The sequence below is a fragment of the Brachypodium distachyon genome, chromosome 4 (genome assembly GCF_000005505.3).
Source record: "Brachypodium distachyon strain Bd21 chromosome 4, Brachypodium_distachyon_v3.0, whole genome shotgun sequence".
Classification (NCBI taxonomy): domain Eukaryota; kingdom Viridiplantae; phylum Streptophyta; class Magnoliopsida; order Poales; family Poaceae; genus Brachypodium; species Brachypodium distachyon.
Genome location: NC_016134.3, coordinates 2,914,990 through 2,940,956, shown reverse-complemented (window position 1 = coordinate 2,940,956; position 25,967 = coordinate 2,914,990). Strand labels below are relative to the sequence as shown.

General features: G+C 41.9%; 4 protein-coding genes across 4 annotated transcripts; 3 read left to right on the top strand and 1 right to left on the bottom strand.

Moving 5' to 3' along the window:
* The first annotated feature begins 2,236 nt into the window (after positions 1-2,236).
* LOC112272420 lies at positions 2,237-5,559 on the top strand. The gene is made up of 6 exons (XM_024463135.1): positions 2,237-2,371; positions 2,602-2,700; positions 2,779-3,036; positions 3,118-3,192; positions 3,283-3,589; positions 5,209-5,559. Exons 1-6 carry the CDS (start codon positions 2,237-2,239, stop codon positions 5,214-5,216), a joined length of 882 nt encoding a protein of 293 aa, XP_024318903.1. The 3' UTR covers positions 5,217-5,559.
* Positions 5,560-9,335: 3,776 nt separating this feature from the next.
* Positions 9,336-13,611, top strand: LOC100827936 (heparanase-like protein 1). The gene is made up of 10 exons (XM_003578543.4): positions 9,336-9,772; positions 10,636-10,872; positions 10,967-11,003; positions 11,363-11,546; positions 11,708-11,856; positions 11,960-12,190; positions 12,289-12,478; positions 12,560-12,685; positions 12,769-12,868; positions 12,985-13,611. Exons 2-10 carry the CDS (start codon positions 10,663-10,665, stop codon positions 13,372-13,374), a joined length of 1,617 nt encoding a protein of 538 aa, XP_003578591.1. The 5' UTR covers positions 9,336-9,772; positions 10,636-10,662; the 3' UTR covers positions 13,375-13,611.
* A 292-nt stretch (positions 13,612-13,903) lies between these two features.
* LOC100825154 (probable galacturonosyltransferase 13) lies at positions 13,904-19,208 on the bottom strand. Its single transcript, XM_003578535.4, has 6 exons — positions 18,432-19,208; positions 17,143-17,201; positions 16,903-17,058; positions 15,767-16,354; positions 15,066-15,368; positions 13,904-14,657 (listed from the first exon to the last, which is right to left on the bottom strand). Exons 1-6 carry the CDS (start codon positions 18,640-18,642, stop codon positions 14,367-14,369), a joined length of 1,608 nt encoding a protein of 535 aa, XP_003578583.1. The 5' UTR covers positions 18,643-19,208; the 3' UTR covers positions 13,904-14,366.
* A 714-nt stretch (positions 19,209-19,922) lies between these two features.
* Positions 19,923-23,806, top strand: LOC112272419 (protein FAR1-RELATED SEQUENCE 5-like). Its single transcript, XM_024463134.1, has 3 exons — positions 19,923-20,183; positions 20,501-21,991; positions 23,480-23,806. Exons 1-3 carry the CDS (start codon positions 19,923-19,925, stop codon positions 23,804-23,806), a joined length of 2,079 nt encoding a protein of 692 aa, XP_024318902.1.
* The last annotated feature ends 2,161 nt before the right edge of the window (positions 23,807-25,967 follow it).

The window sequence follows — 25,967 nt, the reverse complement described above, 5'->3', positions numbered from 1 at the left end:
GTGATACACTACATGTTGTGGTGCTTGTGGTAGTAGTACACCAATGGGGTGGGAAGCACTCATATTTATACTTGTACAAGACCATGCTAAACATCCTACTACAATTCTCCAAAATACTTTATAAGTATCCTAGTTCTAGAGAATTCTCATTTATTCATGAAGCTTGCCCTAGGACATTCCATGGTAAATATCTTGTGAGATCGAGTTCACATATCTTCTCTTCAAGCAACCTCTCTAGCCTTCTAGAATATTCCAATCCTGTCATGACACTAGAAGGCTCGCTATAAATATATTATCCTCCAATAATCCAAAGTATTCTAGAATACTCTCAAGTATGAATAATTAATTCTCAACACTCCAATTATTCAGAGTATTCCAGAATATTCTCAAGTATCCATTGCTATTTCTCAACAAAAGCTGAAGGTGCGGCGATGTTTCTTCTCCTCAAGGAAGGAGTGAGATTAGGTCCACAAAGACAACCGTTTGAAGCATGTCCAGATTGTCACTTAGTGTTCAATACACTATGGGGGGCCCATCACATTGCTTAGATTGTCACTTAGTGTTCAATACGCTATGGGGGGCCCATCACATTGCTCTAGAGGATAAGAATGCTGACCTCTTGAAGATGCTGAAGTTCGCAAGGAGATACATTTATCTAATGCCCGAATGGCAGCAAAGGGAAAAAATGTTCAGGGTTGATAGGGTGGTGAGGGTAACGAACTTTGAAGGAACAAGTGATGTCGAAGTTGACCTTCGAGGCCCTTTGATGAAATTGAAAAGTTATCCCAGTGGGGAGCCCATGTTCAAATTCTCACAAAAATCAACCTCCTTGGACAAGTTGATGAAGAAAAGTAAGAAATTTTCTCCTTAATTGGCCCTTCTCTTCCATTTTCTTGTTGAGAGGTAGTTTTTTTTTGAAACTTTGCTCTTTTGTTGCAGTGAAGGACGGTGGTGGGAGGAACATGAAAAATAAATACTACGGCGCTACGGCCTTGGTGCAGAAGTATGGTAGGCCAAACATATTTCTTACTATGACTTGCAACCCGAATTGGGATGAAATAACCATTGAGCTCAAGCCCGGCCAGACCTCTCAAGACCGACCTGATCTTGTTGTACAAGCTTTTCGAGCCAAGCTAGAAGATCTAAAGAAATATTTGTTCAATGATCACACTTTTGGTGTTGTATCTGCAAATGCCTATATTGTTGAGTTTCAGAAAAAGGGGCTACCACATGCACACATTTCTCTCATTATGCGCTGCTAAAGGATGATGGCTTTATTAATGTGGGGACAATTACAAAGAATATTGTGTATAAAAGGTGTACTCACATCATATACCTGATATGCGGTGTGAAAAAAGTTATTGTTTTTTTCGTTCTGCTTATATGAGATGAAGATTGCTGGAAGTAAATTTGTTTTCCTTTTTATTTATGTACCACATCTTGTGTACGAATTAAATTCGTATTTTTAAGCTGTCGTATTACTTATCGTCGTTTTTTAATATTTTGGTATTGCTGATTTTTGTTCACCTTAGGATAAGTGTTATGTATTGGGTTGCAAGGCACAAAGACTTTATTTTCAATTGTTTCTCTTATACGTTGGACATCAGAACGATTTGTGGTCCGTCCGTTGCTGCGAAGCACGGTCACCTTACTAGTACCGTATGTTTCTGGCGCGCGGTCTCATGAATTACCTTTCCGAAAAGACGCCGCCTCACTTCCTCCTCTCCCTGCATCCTGTTGCCCTTCTTCTCCTATCGCGGATAAACCGCCGTCTCCCAGTCTCTCCCACTTCCCCTTCTCACCAAAACCGCTTCCCATTCCCACCGCCGGAAGCGCGTCAAGGCCTGCCAAACCTGCCACGGCGTCAAAGCTGAAGGCTTCTACGATGGAACATGCTCCATCTCCATCAGATCCTTCAGTAAGACAGACTAACAGAAAGATGACAGTGAAGAATGTTGCCAAGAATGCTAAACGGCTTTTGCAAAAGAAGGGAGAATTGAAGAGGAGGCAATAGTGAGTCCACTGAATGCTAAACGGCTTTTGCACATGATACTGATCTGTACTCAACAGTGTTCCCACAAGCTAAAAAAGGAAGGTATGGCCTTGGACTACTTGCAGGTGGAGGGGCTTCTCAGCGCCTTGCCCCGAAGCTTTGGCTAAACTTGAAGAAACAACGCAAGAGAATAACGAGCTTAAGCTTATGGTGGATAAGTTAGCAACAAATCAAACTACAATGATGGCCCAAAGTGATAGGATGGAACAACAGTACAATGAACTAAAAACCCTGTTCTTGTCATACAAGAGGAGCACACCTATGGAAACAAGTCTTGAAAACAATGAAAAGGACCTGCCAAGCAAAGAGCATTCAAAGGTATTGTCTCCTTAGCCTCTTATATTGAAGTTGCTTGGGTTATGACTGCATATGACATATATTACTATATAGGTCCTGGGAGATATGAATGGCCCAGTCGCCCAGAACATTCAGCTTCACTATCATCCAGGAATAAGGGAACTGAGAATGCCTCTCAGGTATAGCACCAAGCTAGATACTGAGTTAATAGGCAATTGCTTGTTTTAAAATTATTGATCTCCTAATGTCAGGTGACGCTGGCAGCAGCAAAGCAGAATGCCGGAGCATATATAGAGAAAGTAAATAATGCAAATAACAAGTCTAGAAAGTTTCGAACTCCTGTTGCTAAGGTACGTTAGATCATTCGTCTCAGCATATGAACCATCTAGCAAAACACATGAAAGACTAAGGACCATAAATATTTACAGGATGGTGCAGAGGGAATAATGAAACGTGGAATGGATGTCAGGCTTACATCACCAAATAGTGGAAAGATGGTGGCACTAGGGACCATCCAAGGAACTGATCCGAAAGCTAAAGCTATGGATGGCCAGCCTCTAGCAAATTCAGTTGAGGTGGTTGTGGATTGTATTTTCAGTCCAACAACGGTGCTGCCTCGTGCACAAGGAAAGTTGAAAATTCTTGGAAATGCTCAAGCTCGTTGTATTACTTGGCCACGTCTGAATGTAAGGAATTTCCCAATTCCTTTGGCTAGTTCTGTATATATTAAGCTGGTCTTAAAATTTTCTTTATAACTTTAATTGCAGGTTGTAAGAAAAGATGGAACACCTCTGCACTCCAATGTCATGGTAAATGAAGATGGTACCCTGTTGCAGTCCAAGGTAATTAAAAAAAATGGAACAAGAAACACTTTTGCTTACAAACAATATAGAAAATAATTGAAGGAGAATCTTGTTTTTCCCCAATTGTAGGTGGCTGTGAACAATAAAGAGAATGTGGATCCTAAAACAACAACATCGCATACAGAGGTTGCCATGCAAGCTAATTCAGGAAGTATGAAGGAAAAAGATTTGAAAAAGCGCAAGCAAAGTACTACCGCAACAACTACAGGGACTGCTGTTGGGGGAATACTATCTCAAACTGAAAGTGCTCCTCCTGAGAAAAAGTTGCCTCCTAGGCTGGGTAGGAATCTTAGGGCTGGTAGCTCACAATCATCATATGCAAAGGTGTACGACAACAACGTGCTTAAAACAACTTCACGGCTTCAACGTGCATCAAGTAAGTCACTGATTTTCTCGATATGTGTCCACTGTCAAGATGCATCAATATGTGTGATTGGTTCTTTCCTGTGAGGAGCTGCATCCGTTTTGTGCTTTTTATTGGGTGTATATATGTTTTTGGAATTTCAAGATTAATGTGTGCTGCTGCTCTGCTTCTGCTTCTTCTTGCTGCCGGCCACTGCTGCTGCTCTGCTTCTGCTTTTCAGCCGGCCACTGCTGCTGCTCTGCTTCTGCTTGCAGCCGGCCATTACTATACCATTGTTTGCTTCTGTTGTTGAACCATCCGTAATACGCTTCTGCTTGCTGCTGCTCTGCTTCTGCTTGTTGCAGGCTGTACTGCTTCTGCTTGACTCTCGTACATCGGTTTTTTTAATCTGTGGCCTCATTCGTTTCCAGAGCTTTTGAATAAAATGGTATGATTGGAGATGGTCTATATTATGCACTTATGCTGCCGTGTCCAGAGCTCCCCTAGACTTTTGCCTGCTCATGGCTGACTCTGTCAAAAACTGTGGGTTTTGACTTTTGCCTGCTCATGGCGACATTGATACAGATTAATCTATCATCTCCTAAATTGCCAACAATGAGAAAAGGAAATACTATCTACTGAAAATGTAACCGAAATAGAAAGAAAAGGAGAAAATAATATTCACTGGTTTTTTTTCTTGTTTGTTTGTACACACATCTGTTTTTTTCTTGTTTGTTTGTTCGACATATGTTTTTGCACATGCTTGTCGCTGAAGGCTTGGCAGGACAATGCAAATTTGTGACATTTCCTTAATGGTGACATCTGGTTGTTGTTTAACAAAAAAAAAGCATTATGGCCATGTGTCGAACCATACACTTGTTAGTCTATTATCTTTCAACGTAAATGGTCAAAAGTGTCTGATGAGTACTTTATTTGTCATTGTTTTCATTTTCTTGCCTGTAGGGAAAATGTATAAAGGGTTTTTATATACTGTTGTTGAACCATCCGTAATACGCTTGTTAGTTTCTTTGCTTTCACCCGTTTGATAGATGCAGCAACATTATGATATTTGAGCTAATTTTGTCTGGCTATCATAACATAAGTGCTGTATTTTGGTTGCACTGTCAGCGACGTCTTCACCGCGCTCGCACCGAAATGATTAGGTTTCCTTGTATTTTACAAACATGCTCCAATTCGATCAGTAGTTACAGGACAAACAAGTTGGACTTTCTAGTTACGAAAATACACAGAGGAAATAATCAGTTCAGGGACATCAAGCACCTTGCATCAAGTAGATATTTCAACAAAAGAATAGACAGGACAATAAACCACCATTATTAGTCAGATGTTGAGCTGAGTTCTGTGGATACATACACAGGCTGTTCTCAGCCCCTGGGTTTGAGCTATCATTGCCCCTGGGTTGCTCGGATTGCTGGGAAGAAGCATCGTGTTTGTCTACTGTTTTGTTGTTGGTATCACTATATATGTTTTCGGATTATGCTACTGAACGGAAACTGATAAAATTCTTCTAGAACTCATGGATCCCCTATCTATTTACAGTTTAGTACCATACTATTTACAATTGTCCAATAGAGTAACCACGTCTTTTCGGATAATCACTTTTGGAGAAACTAATGCTATGGTTGCAGCAGGGCAATAAAACCGGAGATATGGTACCACTGGTTCCAGGACATCAGTTCTTATTCCTTCGCACCAAGCTCAAGTGCGCCATTGGCATCTGTCTCCTCTTCAGATGTCTCAAAATGCAAATGGATCATGAACGTGGATTGTAGAGATCAAGCAATGTAAACATGGTGTTCATGCCACTTTCGCACTCTGTTGTTCATAGATCCTCGTCATGTTGTCTTATTTAATACTATGGATTCTTGGTCACGTACTTCGATGCATTTTAGAAATCGTATCATAAATCTGGAAATTCTTTGTAGTAGTATTTTTAACAATGCCTAAAATGATTATATATTGAAGGTTTTTATGTCAATGACTCCATTCACTATTGAAGGCAATTTTTAGTTTGCCTTGAATGACTATTGAAGGCAATTTTCAGTTTGGCTTGAATGGCCGTTGAAGGCATTTTACAAAAAGCCTCCAAAACTACTTTCGAAGGCAATTTTTAGAAATACCTTCGATGACATTTCCCTTCCCCAACTTCCTTGTCATTTTTTATAAAGCCTCCAAACACTTTTGAAGGCATTTTGTCTCCTTGTTTAGGCTTTTCAAAATGTCTCTGAATCACATACAAGGTGTAGTGGAAGAGGAGGCAATAGTGAGTGTACTGAAACAGTCTCGTTCAATAAGAATGTCAGCCGAGCCTCTTTTGAGCATGAAGATGAGAGCAGTGAAGAAAGAAAACACTGCTTCCCCAATTCAGAGCAACACCCCTAGACGACTCCGATTCAGGCCTGCAAAGGCTACAGACAACGGCAGCAGAAACAAAGATCCTACAAGAGACAGTATCACCAGGAGCGTCAACGCTGAAGCTTCTTCCCATGCATCCGGAGATTCAGGCGCTTCACGAGCTGAAGTCGTGGTCCTGAGGCGTCAGGATGCGGAGGACAGGAAGAAGAACAAGCAGGGGTTGTTCAACAGTGTGATCGAGGAGGCAGTGAGCAGGCTTGTCGAGGCGAGGAAGAGCAAGGTGAAGGCCCTCGTAGGCGCCTTCGAGACCGTGATCTCGCTTCAAGAAAAGCAAGCCAAGCTCCAGCTCCACCTCCATGAACATTTCCTGACCTGTCGACCTGAAGTTTGTCATTGTTTTAGAATTTGTAAAATTCATGTAAAATGTGTTTTCTTTTTGTCTCTGAAGTCTACATGTTTTGAGGTTTTCAATGGGAATTCTTTGGTTTGGCTGGTCAATCAGGACTTCTTGTGGGCTCGTTTTTACACAATACATGTACTTACGGCCTTGTGCTACAAATAAGATAATTTTACCATGTAGGAAGAATTTACCACGGTGATATAGTGCTAGTATAATAATTCTCTTTCAGTTTGCCCAGTAACTAAAGAAGATACTCCCTCCGTTCCATAATTCTTGTCGAAATATTACATGTATCTACACTTTTTAGGAATAGATACATCCATTTTGTAGCAAATTTGAGATAAGAATTATGAAACGGAGGGAGCAGTAATTAATCTCCAAGAGATTTGTTGTTTGCGTCTTGTTTCAATTCAGTTCACTTCATGCCTTCGTGGCTTGGTGGTAACATTTTAGAATTCCTGTTCTTCTGTCCTAGTACTTTGCTGTCAGACCCCGATGCAGCAGGGATTGCCATATTTTGCACATGTTTGAATTCAAGAACATAGCTCCAACTCTTTTGAACATTCTTGCTGGCTTGACTGGACCTTTGACCATGGAGTGGCTGGGTCAAAGCCGGATGACTTCGTTGACAAGGTCAAATCCAGACATCCAGTCCTCCAAGATCTGGAACATGGTAATACTAATCATGTACTACGTACGAAATGTACAGATTTAGATTTTACTTTAATTCCAACACACAGGGCAGGTTATATTTGGAGCCAGTTATCAGTACAGTCGGATGGTGCAGTTTCCGATGTGATTCAGAATTTCTCATTCAGCAACGATGATCGGATATCTGATGCAGCCTTCGGTGGGTCCCACGCACTCGCTCACGTGCTGCGTGCCGCTTTAGGCCTTTCGAGGCTTTGGAGCCTTGTCTCTCTTTCCCTTCCCTGCACTGCACTGCAGTGTCGATATCTTCAGTTTCGTCAGACCGTTGCACGCCAAGCGAAGAAGTCACACCATCCTCCTGAGTCTGTGGCGCCACATGATGACCAATGCCTGGTCCAGAACCGCGGCCCTGGTAGACCTTGGCCCAAAAAGGAGTCCACGACACCTGATTTTATTTTAGCACTGATGAAGAGTATCTTAGCGATCTAATAAAGGGATACAATTGCCATCGTCTAGGTTTTTATTCCATCTAAGATTCAACCCTATAACATAATGTAGGCTAACTGTTATCATGTATTGTTTCTAATCAAGTTAAGTGTACGACGGTGGGCTCGGCTCCAAGATCAGGAGTCGAAAGATGGTGGAGGCGACGAAAGCCGATGGAGGTACTAAAAGCCGGTAGAGGTGGTGACAGGGATGGCAAGCGTTGAGACCCCGACAAACCCGTTGAATAGGATTTACTGCTGCGGGTGTGTGAGGGCTAGAGAGGTGTGACGGAGAGAGGCGGGATTGTGGGTGGCACTGGAATAAGAGGGTGATGAGTAGGATGATGGGAGGAGAAGGCGAAAGTTAGGGTTAGGAGCGCCTTTTTAGGGCATCAATGAGTAGGAAAATTAGCGCCGATGAAGCATAAAAAGGTCTCAGTGATCTGTAATTCTTCAAATTGGGCATGTCAGTGGTATAACCCCGTCAACCGGCCTATTGCACGACCATATTATTGTTAGTACCGCTCGAGAAATCTTGAGGTTGACGAAGTCATCACAAGCGCCTCGTTGAAAGAACAACGCCGGTTAAATCTGAAATAAATCTAAAAAATACGAGCACCCAAAACATATCTGAGACCGAACTTGAATGGACTGGTTACATAACAAGGAACTTCGTTCGTTAGTATCTTCGTTAAGAATAGCTTCCACGTTCAACGTGACCATACCTCCCATGGGGCGTCAAACGCCACGCAGATCTATTGTTTGAGGAGAAAAGGAAAAAGAAAACTGTTGGGACCAAGTAGTTGGATGAGCTTGCCTTTTGTGGCTTGTTCTCCATTTGGACCTTCCTCGTCATAAAATTCCAAATAAGCCGCTTGAAGACTTCCAACAAGGATCTCCTGTGACCAGACAAAAGCAAGAATCTTGTCAAATCAAATTGAGAAAAGTGTCAGTATCGAAATTTAGTTAGGGAAAACTGCTCCTTCTTTGTTTGGAACTTTGAAAATCACCACCAATATTGTTTTTTGAATCATTTGCACTAAATTCAATGTCTCTTGAGTTCAACTTAATGCTTCATTATATTTCAGATTACTGAAAGTATGCTTAGTTTATTGGGTCACTCCAGAGGGCCAGTGGAGAGGATAGATTTTGGGACCATGATGATCGTGAGCAGTTTGCTGATGTCCATGCATATCCACTTAACAAACGTTTAGTAAGCATTGAAAATGAGGTGAGATATGGATTGGTTGAACTTTGACTTGGACTTTCTCCCTGCAGACATGTCTTAGCCTCCATTCCTTGCTCTTTCTTCAAGTCATATATGTGGATTAGAAAATTTCCTTCTCTTTCTTCCTGTGCACATTATCTCATCTAATTATTGATGCTCTTCTTGGTACATGCTTATCAATTAGTATCATGGTGGAGGTGGAATTCTTTTGGTTATTTTGTACACAAAGACTTTCCAACTAATTTCTTAGCATTGTCAAACTTGGTGGTTACCCTGTCAGTCAACGCCAATGTCATATTTGCGTTCTTATGCTGACTGATGGATCTTGGGGCCCACAAATGACTCTAGCACATATGATTATCTGAACATACAGGATATAAAAGTATTTCCACAAATTTCATGACACTCCCACAGAAGGAATTTTGGCTATCAAATTTTCTACCACAAAAAGGAAATAAATCATAATAGTGTGACAGAGTTTCTTGTTGGTCCTCGACGAATCTAACGGCATCATTGTCACATGATCAAACTAATTAGTATTTACCCATAAAAAAACATGTCAATCAAAATAGAAATATAGTACAGTACTTGACAGCACCCGTACTATTTTAGAACGATGCTTGGTTTCAGCTGCCCGGAAGTAAAAACAACCGGCGGCACATGTTTACTTTGTCAGAAACTGGATTCTTCTTCAGGTTTAAGGCCAAAGCATCACTGTTAATCAGTACTAGTACCACCACCACTGTTTAATTAGGAACGACATAGTTTTCTGTAGAGGGGAGTAGCTTCGAAGGGAGGAGACATTACACAGATAAAGGACAGCAGCAACCACCACCAAATTTTCTTCAAGAATCTCTTCCTCTCCCTCTCCACCCGAGAGCTCTCCCGCCGACGACGGCGAGCCTCTCCGGGCTTCGATTGATTCCGGGGCAGCAATTGCGGCGAGCAGGTTCGAGCTTTCTTCTTGATTCGCCGGCCCTGCATTTGGAGCAGAGACCTGTTCTTGGAGAATTCTTTTCTCGGGATTCTCCGCGCCGGCTTTGGGAGCTTCCTTTGGCTTTTGCTGTGGTTGCCAGGTAACTGTCCCAGCTTGATTCCTATTGGAATTTTGCGTTTCCTTTTGTAAATCTGCGGGAAGTGTCATACGGCTAAGGTTGGTTTTGGTTGCTTCAATGGTCTGTGTTTGCTCCAGGATTCGGTAGTGTTCAGGTGTACTTTCGGAAGGGGGTTGGTTTAGTTCTTTTACATGAACCTACTAGAGCGTGTTCTTCGTTTGCTGGAGGTTCAGATTCAGCTTTTTTAGGGGCTTCTGGGGTGAGATGAACCGTGTCCTTGAGCTCCTTGAATTTGAGCAGAAAATGTGTTAGGTTTGTGGATCATTTCTATGTGAAAAGGTCTCCTTTATTCGATATTTTTGGGGGTCTTTCTCTTTCGTCCCACTTGAATATGAGCATTTCGCGGATTTGCAGGATTTCGAAAAACAAAAAAAGAAATCTAGCAAGCGATTCATTGTTTTTTTAGCTGGGATTTGTAGGATTTCCTTGCTCTCCAGTTGATAAAGTTCCTCTCTCTGAAAAGACACAGATAATGAGCACAAGCGATTTTTTCCCTTCTTTGTTTAGTTGTAATTCAAGTACTATGTTTTTTCCTTTTCTATGTTAAAATGAAGACATTTCTCGGTACTGGAAGGATTCTAAGTGCCAAAGAGTAGCAGGCCACTGTTTCATCATTGAGACATTAACAAAGAAAGCTATGCTGTTCCACTTAATGAATTGACCTATTAAAACTTGCAAAAGAGGACATGTAGAAAGAAGTGAACATGTAGATGTCACTTTCAGCTATGCTAATAGAACATGAATTTGGACCTTTCCCTACCAACTAATCAGAGTTATTTAAAGAACATGATATGCCTGAACCATTCTGTCTGTCTATTTGGTAGACAGCACAATTTGCAGGTGGCGAAAGCATGGGGTTGTGGTCTCTCCTTCCTCTTCTTCTTTGCTTACCTACGCTGATCCTGTCAGAAGATTACTCCGATGTAACTGTTATCATCCGGGGCTCCGAGACGATCGCTGCAACAAGCGATGAGTTTATTTGCGCCACTATTGATTGGTGGCCTCCAGAGAAGTGTAATTATGATCAGTGCCCATGGGGAAAGGCTTCTGTCTTGAATATGGTAAAGTTCCTGAATCCGAAGAACACTTATTTATCACGTTGTATTTGATGTTTTCTACATATAACTAATTTTGGTCCTTTGGTGAATTTACCAGGACTTGACTAATCCTTTGTTAGCTAAGGCTATCCAAGGTGAGCCACAGTTTAAATGAAGAATTTTTCTACTATTCAGTTTTTTTTTTCCGGTAAACACTTCTCAGTTTCAAATTCCCTGGTGGAGGTTTTTTTCTTTATTTTTACAATTTTAGAGGGGTAAAACATCCTTGGTGAGTCATTTGCGGTGGAACGGTGTAGTAGAACCTAACATGCAAGGATAAATTGACCTGCCGCTCAAATGAAGAATTTTTCTACTATTTGGGACCCTAATAACCATCTTCACTTGCCAAGGCTTGTTTTTTAATCTACTTTCTTCGAATTTTAGTTTGACTTCTTGATTGCACTTCACCATCTTCCCTCGATTATTTATTTGTGCTTTTCTGTTTTTTTTATAGCCTTTAGCCCACTGCGTATCAGAGTCGGCGGCTCCTTACAAGATCAAGTAGTATATGGAACGCCAAATTTAGGATCTCCATGCAGAGCATTTACAAAGTCATCAAGTGGCTTGTTTGGATTTTCAAAAGGATGCATAACCATGGAAAGATGGGATGCTATTAATGATCTGTTCCTCAATACAGGGTGAGGCTTGCCTTTTAGCCTATGACAGAATGTTGAAAATACCAAATACCACATAGTGCATTAAGGCTATCCCTATCATCTTCCTTTGAATAATCCTAATAGTATGCTGTATTAACTTTATGAACTCAATTTCCTAATTCATATCTGTTTACTTCCTTCAGTGCGGTTATTACTTTTGGTCTTAATGCACTTCAAGGGCGAAAGCAGATACGTAAAGGTGTTTGGGGAGGCGCTTGGAATTCAAGCAATGCTCAGGAGTTCATGGAATACACTGCTTCGATGAACTATCCTATTGATTCATGGGAATTCGGTAATACATTGTCAAATGCAGAACTATACTTAATGCACGTTTGAAACGAGGCGCATCTTTTATTCATGTAGCACTTATACAAGTAGCTCTGCTCATTTACTAGGTAATGAATTGAGTGGAAGTGGGATCGGTGCGAGCGTAGGAGCTGAACAATACGGAAAGGACCTGGTTGAACTTCAAAAGATGGTCAATCAGTTATATGGAAATTCTAGGAAACCATTGGTGCTAGCCCCTGGGGGGTTCTATGATAAACAATGGTTTGCTCAGCTTCTTGAGGTCTCTGGGCCAAATGTTCTCAAAGGAATGACTCATCATATTTACAATCTTGGTGCTGGTGAGTGTTTGCAGTTTTTACTACTACTCCTTAATCTGTTCTTGTTTTCTGTCCTATATCAAAGATGGCACAGACATAATTTCTTTAATCTTAATTAGGTAATGATCCACGTGTCGCGAATAGAATCTTGGACCCGCAATATCTAAGCAGGGTTTCAGACACATTCAGAGATCTCCAGCTCACAATACAACGGCATGGACCATGGTCGGCTCCATGGGTCGGGGAAGCCGGTGGTGCGTATAACAGTGGCAGCCGTACCGTTTCCAATACTTTCCTGAATAGCTTCTGGTAATTACTTATCAGATTAACCAATAACTCTGTTCTGACCATGGTTCTCTTATCTCATCCTGAGCTGGTTTTTTCGACTAGGTATCTTGATCAACTTGGTCAGTCAGCAAAGTATGACACCAAGGTGTACTGCAGACAGACTTTGATTGGGGGCAACTATGGCCTTCTGGACACTGACACTTTTGTGCCGAACCCTGACTACTACAGGCAAGTCTATGTACTACATGTTCTGACAGAAACATGCTTTAATGCTCGCACATGCCTCGGCCTAAACTTTGGTATCTGTTCAGCGCCTTGCTGTGGCATCGGCTAATGGGGAAGGGAGTTCTGTCCATGGACATCGGCGGTTCTTCATACTTGCGTGCCTATGCACATTGCGGGAAGCAAAAGGTACAAGTCTACCCCCAAGAATTCAATGGGCTTATCTCAAACAACAGTAGACACTGCTGTATCAAATCACATATCGTATAAATTGGCACTGATGATCTCGAAATGTTCTTTTTCAGGGTGGTGTCACCCTCCTCTTGATCAACCTGAGCCAAAACATGGGATCCATGGTCTCGGTCAGGAACGACCTCAACGTCGACCTTGCGCAAGGGCAGGGTATAACAAGGGACAACTCCTTTGTCCATGGCCTGAAGAGGACGGTCTCCTGGGTTGGCAGCAAGGCCTCCGATGGGCTGGAGAAGAGGGAGGAGTACCACCTGACGGCACAAGACGGGGATCCTCTCACACGCACCGTGCTGCTTAATGGAGTTCCTCTGGAGCTCACTGCAGATGGTGACATCCCTCCACTGTACCCAGTGCAGGTTTCGGTCAGTTCACCGATCTATGTCTCCCCACTGTCGATAGCATTCGTCGTCTTCCCGGATTTCGAGGCTGATGCTTGCCAGTGATGACCTATTGACCGTTGTCTTTAGATAGGATATCATGAGATGTTCAGCTATGATGATATAGCTCTTCTCAATAGATACACTGTAAAAAATTGTGGTTATGTTGTGCCCCAATGGGCCATCTGTGTTCTGTCTTCCATCATAGAGTAAGTTAGTTGATTGTTAATCACATATAGAGCTTGTAATTTCCTGCTGATGTTGGACATTTTCACAATAAAGAAAAGCTCAACTTTCTCCTTATATTGATCAAAACTTTCAGAAAGAGATTCCAAGTTATAACTTGCTGATCTGTGAATTCATGTGTGGTGATGTGTTCTGCATGGCTGCATCTAGTTATGTTTTCCATTTCGAACATGCATCACATCAGAAATTTCAAATCGTGAACTGTCTCCAGAAAGAAATGGTCAAATTATAACCTGCTATTGATATACCCATTAACCAATATACAATGAACTGCTTCTGGTGTAAACAATATAAACTCAAAATGATCAATACATACATATGCATGCAGCAAGAGAGATAATTCCAAGGATTTCATTTGTGATAATCTGAAAAAATAAATATATGAGGAAAAAACCGGGTGCACAATGTACAGGGATTGTGTTTCGTGAAATCAAAATCTGACCCATGTTGTTCACATGGTGAACTGTATACTCACTCTCCAGCAATTACAATAGTGATGGACCTACCATCAACTTTGCCAAATCAGGCAATTTATAACACTCCATCAAGTACAAAAGAACCATCCTAAACAATAGTGTAATTTCATGAGCTATGATACAAATGGAATAAACAAAAGGAAAGGGATCCTAGTGTAAATGGGAACAAAACATTCCTTTGTGTTCATCGAATATGCTGCATCGGCACATCTAACCAATTCTGTGGTTGCTGCTCAGAGATCATTCCCTGGATACCCTTTGATGCCGAACTCCAAAATAACGAATTTAATTCCACATAATATACGCCATTATTTGTTGAATCTTTGTCCCACCAATCTACAACTGAGGCTCCATTATATGACAATTTCGTACGAATTCATTTGAGTAGTTCACATGTTTTGTCCAAAATGGCTGGAGATGTTTAAAACCAATGTCCAGCCATGGTTTACTTTGTCCATTATAATGTATAACTGCTGCTTTCCGAACGCTAGAGATATCAGTCTTTTCTTGATACCCCAAGCCTAAGAGATGCCACGATGGATCGATCGGTTGAATATGTCCTTTAAACGCTATAAGACCTGGTGGCAATGTTCCAAGCCTCCAAAGCGTGAAGTTTGAATTCAGATTCTGCAGGCAGAGTAGATACAATGAATAAGACTGGAGCTCAAATGAATTTATAAATGTTTACATATGGAACGAGCATAGTATGAACTGTCATGTAAAGTGGAGAACAATGCTGCTAAAGTGCAATGCAGCACAATTCACTACAAGTAACTTTATATGCTATTTTGAGCAATCAAGACAAAATCCTTCAGATACTTGAATCAGCAGCCATTTGTCAATTTAATTTGGTGCATTTTTTAAATTAGTCAAAAGAAAAATAAATCTGGTTATGATTAAATAATGGGCATATTGGACTTCCAATAGTTGCGTATTCACATGTTCCTATGAAATACAAAGGAAAAGAAGAGATCCATATGCAAATAACTAAATGGACGTGCATATAAAAATGGAAACAGTGAATCTATGTTTTACCTCCTTGACCCAATGGTGGTATTTTTCTTTAATGCTTGTCTTCCTCCATGCAGCCATGTCAAAAATATTCATGCCATAAGCCCACGCACACTCCAAAGGATCGAAGTTATTGGCGATGAGGGGATGAGAGAAGTTGAAATAATTCCTGAACCTCTTAGACATCACCCAACTATCTGCACCTCTGCAAGTCTCAACAGCTCCATTTACCTTCCCAGCTAGATCTATATCCCAAAGTGATGAAAGATCACGCTGGACAACAACGTCGTCGTCAAGAAATACAACCTTGTCGAGGCTTGGGAATAACTGTTTTCATAAATTTCAAGTGTTATTAGGTGATCACGGACCTTTCGGCAAAAAGGAAGCAGATTAAAAAATATAAGTACTGTAAGAACAAGTCTGCTGCAACACAAGAAATCTTCTCTGCCTACTAGAGTTAAAGAAAAATGTAAATATCTCCAAAAAGAAATGGAGAATGAAAGTCCAACTAGCTATGCAGAATTTTCCAGCTGCTGTAGATTTCTGTAAAATGCATTTTATGCAGCATCAATTGCTTCTTGACCCAAAAGTCCCCATCAACAAATAACCAATCTTACAATGAGAATAAAACATTGTTTGCAGTAGTCATTGTTTCACCTCATCTTTCTATTACGTTATATATATGTTACCTTGTTCATAAAATAGTCGGAAGGAAGTTCTTATACCTCAGGCAAATATATACGGATATGATTGAGCACAGAAGTATATGTTGGACTTCCTGCCTGAAGCTTGGCTGCAAAAACTCTTGGGCTGTCACCTACAGTGGTTTTTGCAAGTTGATCTCCACGATAACGACTTCTGACAATGTGCTGAGTTTCTATAGCTTGAAGAACTGGCACATTTTCTTTTGTCAACCATTCAAATTGGTGAACACCCTTCACCTCAACAATGGCAGGATAAAGAGGATTCAAAGCAAACCATGAATGCATGGCAGGATAGGTCTTTTTGTCAGTAATGACGTGAAAGACTATCCTCTCAGGTTTCAACGATGATCTAACCGTTGATCTGACCACAACTGAAGCTGCAAGGATATTATCTGATGCCAAAACAAAGTGGAAATAGGAGTTGTCGGAAAGACGAGGAACCAACTCAGGGGGTGGTAGTTGTTTCCTCGCAAGGGCATTTGAGGAGTATACATCAGTTAGACGCAGTGAAAGGCAATAAAGGCCCTTAGGAATTGCAATTGCTGCATAGTGTTTGTTTAGCTGCTCCGATAATCTGGATGACCTCAGTTCCTTATCCATGCTTTCCATCTGCGTGTTGTTATGTACACAATGAGTATAAGAACTGAATTTGTCAAACAAAGATAAGCAGATAGCAGGTACTTAGAACTTTAGGTTAGTGATCAGCAGTTGCACGAGCTTTGTTCTTTGTGTTTAGCAACTTTAGGAGCTTAAGTGATCAATATACAAGTAGCCAAAGGGTATTCATTTCATCATTTGTAAGCGATAAATGTGTTGAGCCACTTATTTTCGGCACTATGAAGTGTTTTGAGGTTCAATGTAGCTAGATAAAAGCTATTAATTGAAGAATAAACTTGAAAGAAATAGCAAAATAACACAAAATTTCATGACAGCTGGTTGGTTTGTCCATCATGGCATTATCACTGTTATATGAGTACAATTTTAGCTACCAACATAACTAATGTCTCATCGAATAGATACAAGCTTTACAGTCAAAGTTCAAAGGAAATATAGGTCATGTTCAAGCACAGATTTTACAACTGAACTCCAAAGTAATGAATCGAAGAAAAAAATTGCTTGGAGAAAAAAGGTGTACAGACATTAGCGTCAATGCTTACCGTGGCCTTCAGCCTAAAAGCAAATGACTTCAAATTATAATCATTATTCTTCATATCCAAAATGAATTCATCAAAAGATTCTGCCCCTTTTAGATCACCAGGAACATCCTCGGAATTTATTTCATCAAGCATCCTATACAAATCTCTTGTAAGCCTCTGTGCATAAGAACACGGCAATTGGTTAAAAAAAAAGGAAATCATCAAAAGAATCAACGAAAAGAGGAAAGTGCATATTAGTACCATGGAGCCATCGTCACCCCTACCAAGAAGGCGTGGACCTAACCGTCTGCCCAGACAATCTGAGAATAGTCATCAATGAATTAGCAGCAAGTGATTGACCCAATACATTAGACAGTTTGCTCATGCATAAATTTAATCATTGAGTCAAAATCATGCTGGAGAAGATGGCCAAACAATAAGGAACATGTATAGACCAATTCAAGCAGAAAAAAAAATATTGAACATAAGAGAAATAAAAAGGGGATAGGCTACAAAGTAATTGGGGTGCTGACAACTCAAGTGCTCAACAACCAAAGTTATTCAAATACAGATGAAATGCGTTTTTTTCGCTTCCTTTCTAAAAGATGGCAGAAACTCTAAACCTGAAGAGCCAAGACAGTGGGATGTAATGCACAACAATTGTTACCATGGGTTTAGAAATTTGAAAGATAGGCACATCGCATGCTGAAGTCCATATTGCATCAGTTCAGCCCTCCATCACAACAATAAGTCACTTATTACTTGGGAGCTTTCAAATAATAAACTAACCCCATGACAGCAAGTAGCCTCGGATGATAGGCCCAAATTTAGCATTTTTCTGGGCATGACATTTGGACCCAACTTCTGATTTTTCAAAAACGACAGCAGGATTCCTCTGAGCTAACTAAGGCCTTGTTTGGTGTTGGTGTATTTTTTAGCCACTAGTGTTTTGGTATTTGAGGGGTTTGGGTGTTCACCCAAAACTCTCAAAAATCCAAAACACTAGTGTTTTCTTAGAAGAACACTAGTATGAGAAGTGTTTTAATTTGGTACAAAAATGGAATGTTTGTGGTGGAAAACTAGGGATAATCCCCTCTAAACCCTTCGTACCAAACAACCATTTGAGGTTTCTAGTGTTTTCAATTTGGAGTGGATAATACCCTAGAAAACACCCCAAAAACTCTAGTACCAAACAAGGCCTAAGTGGTTTCAGCAGCTTAAGCAAACTAAGAAAGCAGTCAATCAGCATGGTAAGAATTTACGCAACCGCATAAATGGCCCAAATGGACACTACATTCTAGTAGCACCAGTTGGCAAGTAACCCTACGTCATCACCAGTGCAGATGCACTAATGTAGATTCAGGATAAACCCGAGAGAGCTATCAACCGCCTGACCATCATTCAACAACCTAACTGCAGCACAATTCACACCAAGCGAGCCCATTGTGCGTCTCTTGTTGGCCCCTACGTTGTCTAAACTCTAAAGCAACGAAGGCTGCCGCTACTACATCACTCCGAGGACGGAACTGACAGAGCAATGGGATGCATACCTAGGGAGGAGCACTTGTTGAAGCCCTCGAGAGTCATGACGGCGGTGAGGATGAAGACGAAAGGGAGGAGGAAGGCGAGGATGAGGACGGTGTGGAAGACGGTGCGGTAGGAGAAGTGGCGCGCGGCGGCCTTGAGCTTCATCAAGTCTAGCAACCCATTGCTACTGGAGATGGTGATGCTCCTCATGCTCGGCGACAGCCGGATCTGCATCCTCGCTCCCCCTGGCCGCCTGCCGCGGCGGCGGCGACTCCAGCTCCTCCCTCCTCGGCCGAGAATCCAGCAAGCATCGGCGGGCCCCGCGGCAGCCCGCGAGATTCAGAGGCGCCATGACGGCAGCAGCCAGGCGGCCGCCGGATCCGGCATTGGGGGGAAGCCAACGGAAACCGCCAAGAAGCGATCGACCGGCCGACCGACAGATCCCCCACTCCGTCCTCGCAGCAGCAGGGGCGGGGGGAGGGTTCTTGATTTCCCCTGTTTCCTGGACACCCCCCCCGGCCCGGATCAAGAAACCGAATCGGGGCTGGCTAGGATGGATTCCTCTGCGCACTCACGCACGCGCGCGCGAGGATGGATGGATTTGTGCCGCGCGGGGGAAGAAGGGTTTGAGCTGGAGATCGGGGATTAGCAAGGGAGGAAGGATTCGATTCGATTTGAGCCGATGAACAGACGAGGGGGAGGAAGGAAGAATGGGAGTCAGATCGGGTCGTGTCTCGTGTGGTTTGGTTGGGTCGTCAAACTCAAACACAGATCAGAATCAGATGGATATGAAAATTGATTGTTCCGGGAAAGAAGGTTACTTGGCTAACTACTCCCCCCCCCCCCCCCCCCCCTCTCTCTCTCTGCAGGACAGCCTACCCAGGCCCACTTTTATTATTATTATATATATTATTATGAGAAAATTAACAATTAATATATATTTTTACAAAGTTGACGTATTTTGTTTCGTCAAGACAAAGTTTTGACCAATAATATATTTATTAATTTCTAATTTAGATGGTAGGTAACTACAATTATCATAAAGAACTTTTGAAGAAGAATCTATTGTATAAATTTCATGTCTTCAAAGACACATATTAGTAAAGCAATTTCGATCAAAACCTTATCTTAATGAAATCAAATACGCGGCTTTTATGAAAAGCCAGCTTATTTGGAAGACGGAAAGGGTTTTGGTGGAGTGTTAATTTAACTATTTAGCCTCAATTTGTGATTTGATAAACTATTGTGTTACTATGTTTAACTTATTTCACAGGTCGTTATGGATAAATGGCGAAGTATCCAGTGAAAATGGCTTTTCAGTGCAAATGTGAAAATTTCCGTCGTGAGCCGTTGGATCCAGATCGTGCGATGCGGAGCAAACCTGGTGGAACTAATCGGCCACTTAAACCCGTTTTGCACTTAACCCCCTGGCAAAATCACCGGATCGGACTTTCCCCCCGCCAATTCCTATTCCATCGTTTCGATCACTGAACGCATCGTCTTCAGGGCCAGCCATGGAGAATCCTGCAGCCGGCCCTCGACCACCGCTGGCTGCACGCCCTGGACGAGTAGCAGCAGCCGCCTACCCTAGACCATCGCCTCCGTCAGCCCCGGCTGTGAGCCACCGGCCTCCACTGGACTCGGTCGTGAACCACCGTCCTCCACCCACCATGAATCTACCTGACGAGCACGCACCACTGCGGCCCGTCGTAATCAGCGGCCTCGCTGCTCCTCAGTCCCCAACCACGCACCCGCCTCCTCGTAGCCCTGCACAGGTAACAAATTATTAATCGATCGAGGTATCGTCGCCTCATTGATCTCTATTGCTACAATTGATGCAAACTAATCATACCCCTTCTATTCTTCCTCGTAGCTTGGTTCTGATTTGGCTTTGCAAACACATCTTTGTGATGACGGAGGGCGCAATTATACGGAAATACAACCTCCCCCGATCAATCTGGATAGCTTCAGTACACCAAAAAAGAGAGCTACAATCGGCCCAGTTTGTGTGAGTATCATTATTACCACAATTTTGTTTGAATTTCTCTAACAATTAGTAACTTGTATGACAAATTGGTGTTGTAATTTTTAGGCTTCATCATGTACACCTGAATGTGATGAAAACTTGAAGCCCGCTGTAGGTATGGCTTTTGACAATATGGAAGAAGTCGAGGAGTTCTACAAGGCATATGCACACAATGTAGGATTTTCAGTTCGAATTGGACAAAAGAGGACTGTAGATAACGTTGTAGTCTGGAGGCGTTTTCTTTGTGGCAAATCAGGTTTTCGAAGAAATAATGAGGAGAAACCCAAGAAGGAGTTGAATGGAGAGAAGAAAGGTGACGAGAAGAAAAGAACACATGCAAGAAAGATCACAAGATGTGGTTGCGAGGCCATGATAACCGTGAAGCATATGAAAGATGGCAAATACGCGGTATCATATTTTCATGAAGAACACACCCATGAATTTGTCACACCTAGGAAGCAACATTTAATCAAGTCTAACCGACAAGTCAGTGATAAGGCCAAGGACACACTATTCACATGCCACGCAGCTAGCATTGGAACAGCTGGGGCCTTTAGATTGCTTCGTGTTGGTGAGGGCGGTTTTGAGTTCGTGGGGTGCACAAAGAGAGACCTGCAGAATTATCATCGTGACATGAGAAGTACTTTCAAGGATTCAGATGCTCAAATGTTCATTGACAACCTCAGGAAGAGGCAGGAAATCAACCCAGGATTCTTCTTTGAGTATGTTTTGGATGATAAAAACCGGTTGACACATGTGTTTTGGGCTGATGCTTGTTGCAGAAAGAATTATGCTTTATTTGGAGAGATGGTGTCTTTCGACTCTACATATAATACCAACCAATACAGCATGATTTTTTGCCCATTCACAGGAATAAACCATCACATGGCATCTGTTTTTTATGGTGCCGCCTTGATTGTTAATGAGACGATAGAGTCGTATAAATGGTTGTTTCAGACATTCTTAAAAGCAATGGATGGTGCAGCACCTAGACTCATCGTAACTAATGAAGACCAAAGCATGAAGATTGCAATTGAAGATGTTATGCATAACACTGTCCATAGGTTATGCATGTGGCACATAATGAGAAAGCTTCCGGAAAAGGTTGGTCCTCCGCTAAGAGAGGATGAACATTTCTATAGTACCATTAACTCATGTGTATGGGGCTCTGAAAACTCGACTGAATTTGAGGCAAAATGGTCTTCCATGATTTCTGAATTTGGTCTAGAGGACAACACATGGTTTTCTAAGAGATATGAACTTCATGAATCTTGGATACCGGCCTACTTCAGAGGTGTATTCTTGGGTGAGATTCTAAGAACCACTTCAAGGTCAGAGAGTGCTAACTCGTTTTTCAACCATTTTATTGGTTACAAACATGCTTTGGTCGAGTTTTGGATTAGGATTAGTACGGCTCTAGAAGAACAACGCCAGAATGAACTCAAGGCTGACCATGAATGCCTCAATTCTATGCCTCCACTGATTACATCCTGGGAGATCGAGAAGCATGCTAGCCTGTTCTTCACTCATGCAGTTTTCTCATCTTTTCAAAAGGAGGTGCGTGCATCTAGAGATCATTGCTTGATTGAAAACATATCACAAGAAGGTGATGTGAGAACCACGATAATAGGTGGTGCCCGCTCTTTCAAGTCTCGAGAAGTTCAATTCAACACAACATCCAAGAGTGCTCGTTGCTCTTGCATGCTATTTGAGACACGTGGAATTCCATGCCGACATATCATCATGGTTCTGAGAGGTGCAAAGATGAGTGAGCTCCCTAGCCATTTTATTTTGGATAGATGGAAGAAAACGGTTAACGGGAGGGTAGTATATGATAGCTCTGGAAACTTGCTAGAAGAGAATGAAAGTAGTTCCTTAGATTTGGCAAAGCGGAAAATGGTTTCCGAGATACACCAAACATTGGATGACACAATCAGGTTGGCCGAACAATCTCCTGAAGAATTGGAAGCATTAAGAAACCTTCTTGTGGACATGAAAAGAAATGTGTCTCAAAGGATTGCCACCAATCGTCCTAGTAGACAAGATGAGTTCGAGGCAAATGGTGGTTGTACTATGCCTAATCAAGTTGAAATTCATCCACCAACTGATGTCCGCACAAAGGGGAGATGCAAAAGAATTAAGGGACACTTAGACAAGGGTGGGCATCAAAATAAGGATGGGGAAGCGAAGAAAACTAAGGATGGAGAGGAGAATAAAAACAAGGTTGGAGAGGCGAAGAAAAATAGTGGTGGACAAAAAAAGAAAATTCCTAGAACATGCAAGAAATGTAGGCAAGTCGGCTTCCATGACAGCCATAATTGTCCTAACAACAACTAAGAATATGACAGGTACTTGCCATTCCAGAAAAAATATTTTTCTTCAAAAAATTATGAACTATACTCATCACCATACTTATTTGTTCATGTGAAACTGCAGATTCTGTTGATGCTCGACCATATTTCTGAGTTCAGAAATCTTATGATGCATTTCTTGGAGGCAACCTGCCGGTCAATCTCATGTGTTGCGTGATTTTTAGATGGGCTTGTAGTTCTTCTTAGAGCTGTCCAGTTGTTTATTTTCTGAAACTATGTAAGAAGGGATCTCATGTAAGAATTCTGTTTTGTCAATTGAATTACAGAAGATGATGCCCAGTCCATGTTTGCATTATAAAAGGTGAAATGACAAATGTGATCATTTTTATGCTGTGTTTATGTCAATAGACTCACATGAAACTGAAACAAGTACCAGGTAAAACTGAAACTGGAACTAGCTTTTATATCAATAGACTTGCATGAAACTGAAACAAGTTCCAGGTAAAACTGAAACTGGGGCTAGCTCCAGGTTAATTTGCCTGTACAAAATTACTTCAATTTCAATCTGTACATAGGGATGTGCCTGTACAAATACTACTCCAATCTCCAGAATTTCAATCTGTACAAACACAACCAGAGAAAAACATTTTGCCTCAGGATACTACTGCCTGCAGATCCACCACTCAAGTACAGTACAGGACAGCAAAATTACAGATAACACTTTGTTCTTCAGGTACGGAAAACAACTGGGTATCCGTCGCATCAAGGCAACACCGCGGCCGCCGGGTCTTCGTCGCGTGGGGGCAGCGCGAGCCGCAAGGTCTCCGTGGAGGAGTTCCTCGTCGCAGAGGTTGCCGTGGAGGAGGTCGCCGTCGCACGGGCCATCTCCTTCGTGGAAGTCGCCGTCGCCTGGCTGGAGACCAGAGAACACCGCGCGCTGCCTGGTCGAGGGCTGGTCGAGGCTGCCGGTCCAGGGAGGGCGGACAACGCTGTCGAGGACGGGCGGCCGGCGTTGGCGATTGCAGGCGACGCTGCACAACAATGGGGAATTTTGAGATGAATTGGCACGGGGAAAGTCCGATCCGGTGATTTTGCCAGGGGGTTAAGTGCAAAACGGGTTTAAGTGGCCGATTAGTTCCACTAGGTTTGCTCCGCATCGCACGATCTGGATCCAACGGCTCACGACGGAAATTTTCACATTTGCACTGAAAAGCCATTTTCACTGGATACTTCGCCTAGATAAATAGTCTCGAGAAAAAAAATAGAAGTTAATTAGCAACCCTCACTCTAGAATAGACAACAAAACATGCCTTATGCTCTGTTTGGCATTGCATTGGATCAAAATTAATATGAGACTTTGAACATATACATGGTACAATCGGTCACCGGTCAAGAGTTGGGACATATAATGGTAGAGTCGGTCTTTTTTTTGGCAGGGAAGTAGAGTTGATCATTGATTTCTTATTTCATGGTATTCAGTGTTTAGAGTTTTCAAGGTTCTTGTTCGGGGATTGTCATTTCTATAGAGATTTTAATAAAAATGTGAGAAATACGGACGGATAGCGTGACATTATCTGATTAAGACCTTGTGAGCAATCTCAAACCAATGTCTACATCTGATAACTGATAATTGTGACTCACACATGCAAGGAGCTATGAAAAACTAGAAAAAGAAAGTAAAAAATAAGCCAAAAAAAAAAAATCGATAGGCGCTTCACTATTTGTCACCACATGAACATGATCTTCCATCTAATAATGATTTCCCACTCTACATATAATAAAATCCTAAAATCATTTGCCACTTTACACATTGGAGCTGTTAAGCGGAACCACTACCTTATAATATTAGTAAACATGCAATGCTGCCATGATGGAGTGAAGAAGTTGGTGTTGTTCGTGCAAGAGTGGTTGAGGCTGACCCGTGCTTCCTCGTCTGCTGGCTTAATTGTAGCCCAATTGAAAGCTGTTCGTCGCGGGCTGAAGATTTGGAGGAGCTGGATACCTTGATTTTTAACAGCGAGCTGGTCATCGCTGAACTTGATCACCTGGAGTAGGCTAGATCCCAGTCTGTTGCCATAAAAAAAAAGAGTGAATTCCATTTTTACCCCCTTATTATATGTTTTTGACAGAATCTACCTCATTTAAGAGAATTTCCAAAAATTTATTCCATTTAAGAAAACTTGTGTCAAAAACATATAAGAGTAAAATACACCACTAGTCCATGAACTCGGCAAAAATAAACACTTTAGTCCACGAATTCGGAAAATGCACACTTAAACCCCTAAACTGGGGCTACTGTGTCACTTTAGTCCAAAAACAGTTCGGCGAGGCTTAAACACGCCATGTGGCCACCACGTCGGTTTCGGCCAGGACTGTGGGATGCTATCTATTTTCTTAAGGTTTTTTTTTTGCAAAATCACCATGCCCGAACCGCCCACGAGGGGCAAGGCGGCTGCGCCCAAACATGGATCATGGGCCCCTAAGAACCACGTCCTTGGTTGCTATCAAGTCCACAATGCTCAATTTTGACGAGAGGACGCCAGTGAAAGGGTAGCCGAAGCCGACGTGGCGTGTTTAAACCTCGCTGAACCGTTTTTGGGCTAAAGTAACACAGCAGTCCCAGTTTAGGGGTTTACGTGTGCGTTTTTTGAGTTCGTGGACTAAAGTGTTCATTTTTGCCGAGTTCATGGACTAGTGGTGTATTTTACTCAACATATAATAAGGGGGTAAAAAATGGAATTCACTCAAAAAAAATCCAGTCTAGTTGTTGTGCGCAACTCCAGAAAAATTCTTAAGGTACGCGTGGCTCATCTGTGCAGCCTCAAGAAAGTTGTTTGGCAGCAGAGGTGTTCGATCAGATGGGTTTTTATAGATGAGCTTGCAGTTTTTTCTGAAGATTTTCAGAACCTGAAATAAACTTTCATTTTTTACTTTTTTAAGAAGAGTGATGTTTCAAAATTGTGGATGACCTTTCAACAAATTTTCATGGGCAAAATTCCAAATTTTGTTTGGACAAACTTTCAATTTTTCTAGTATAAAGCTTCCTTGGACGAACTTAAAAAAAAAGATGGAATGGAATGGAAGTGGTAGCCATAGTCGCATACCTCCCCTCATCAAAGGACACGAGGATTCTACAAAATGTATTTACTTTTGCCTTTGACAATATCATCGAATGGTTCTGCACTTTGCGCCGGGATGCAGTCTTGGTGAAAATCTGAGGA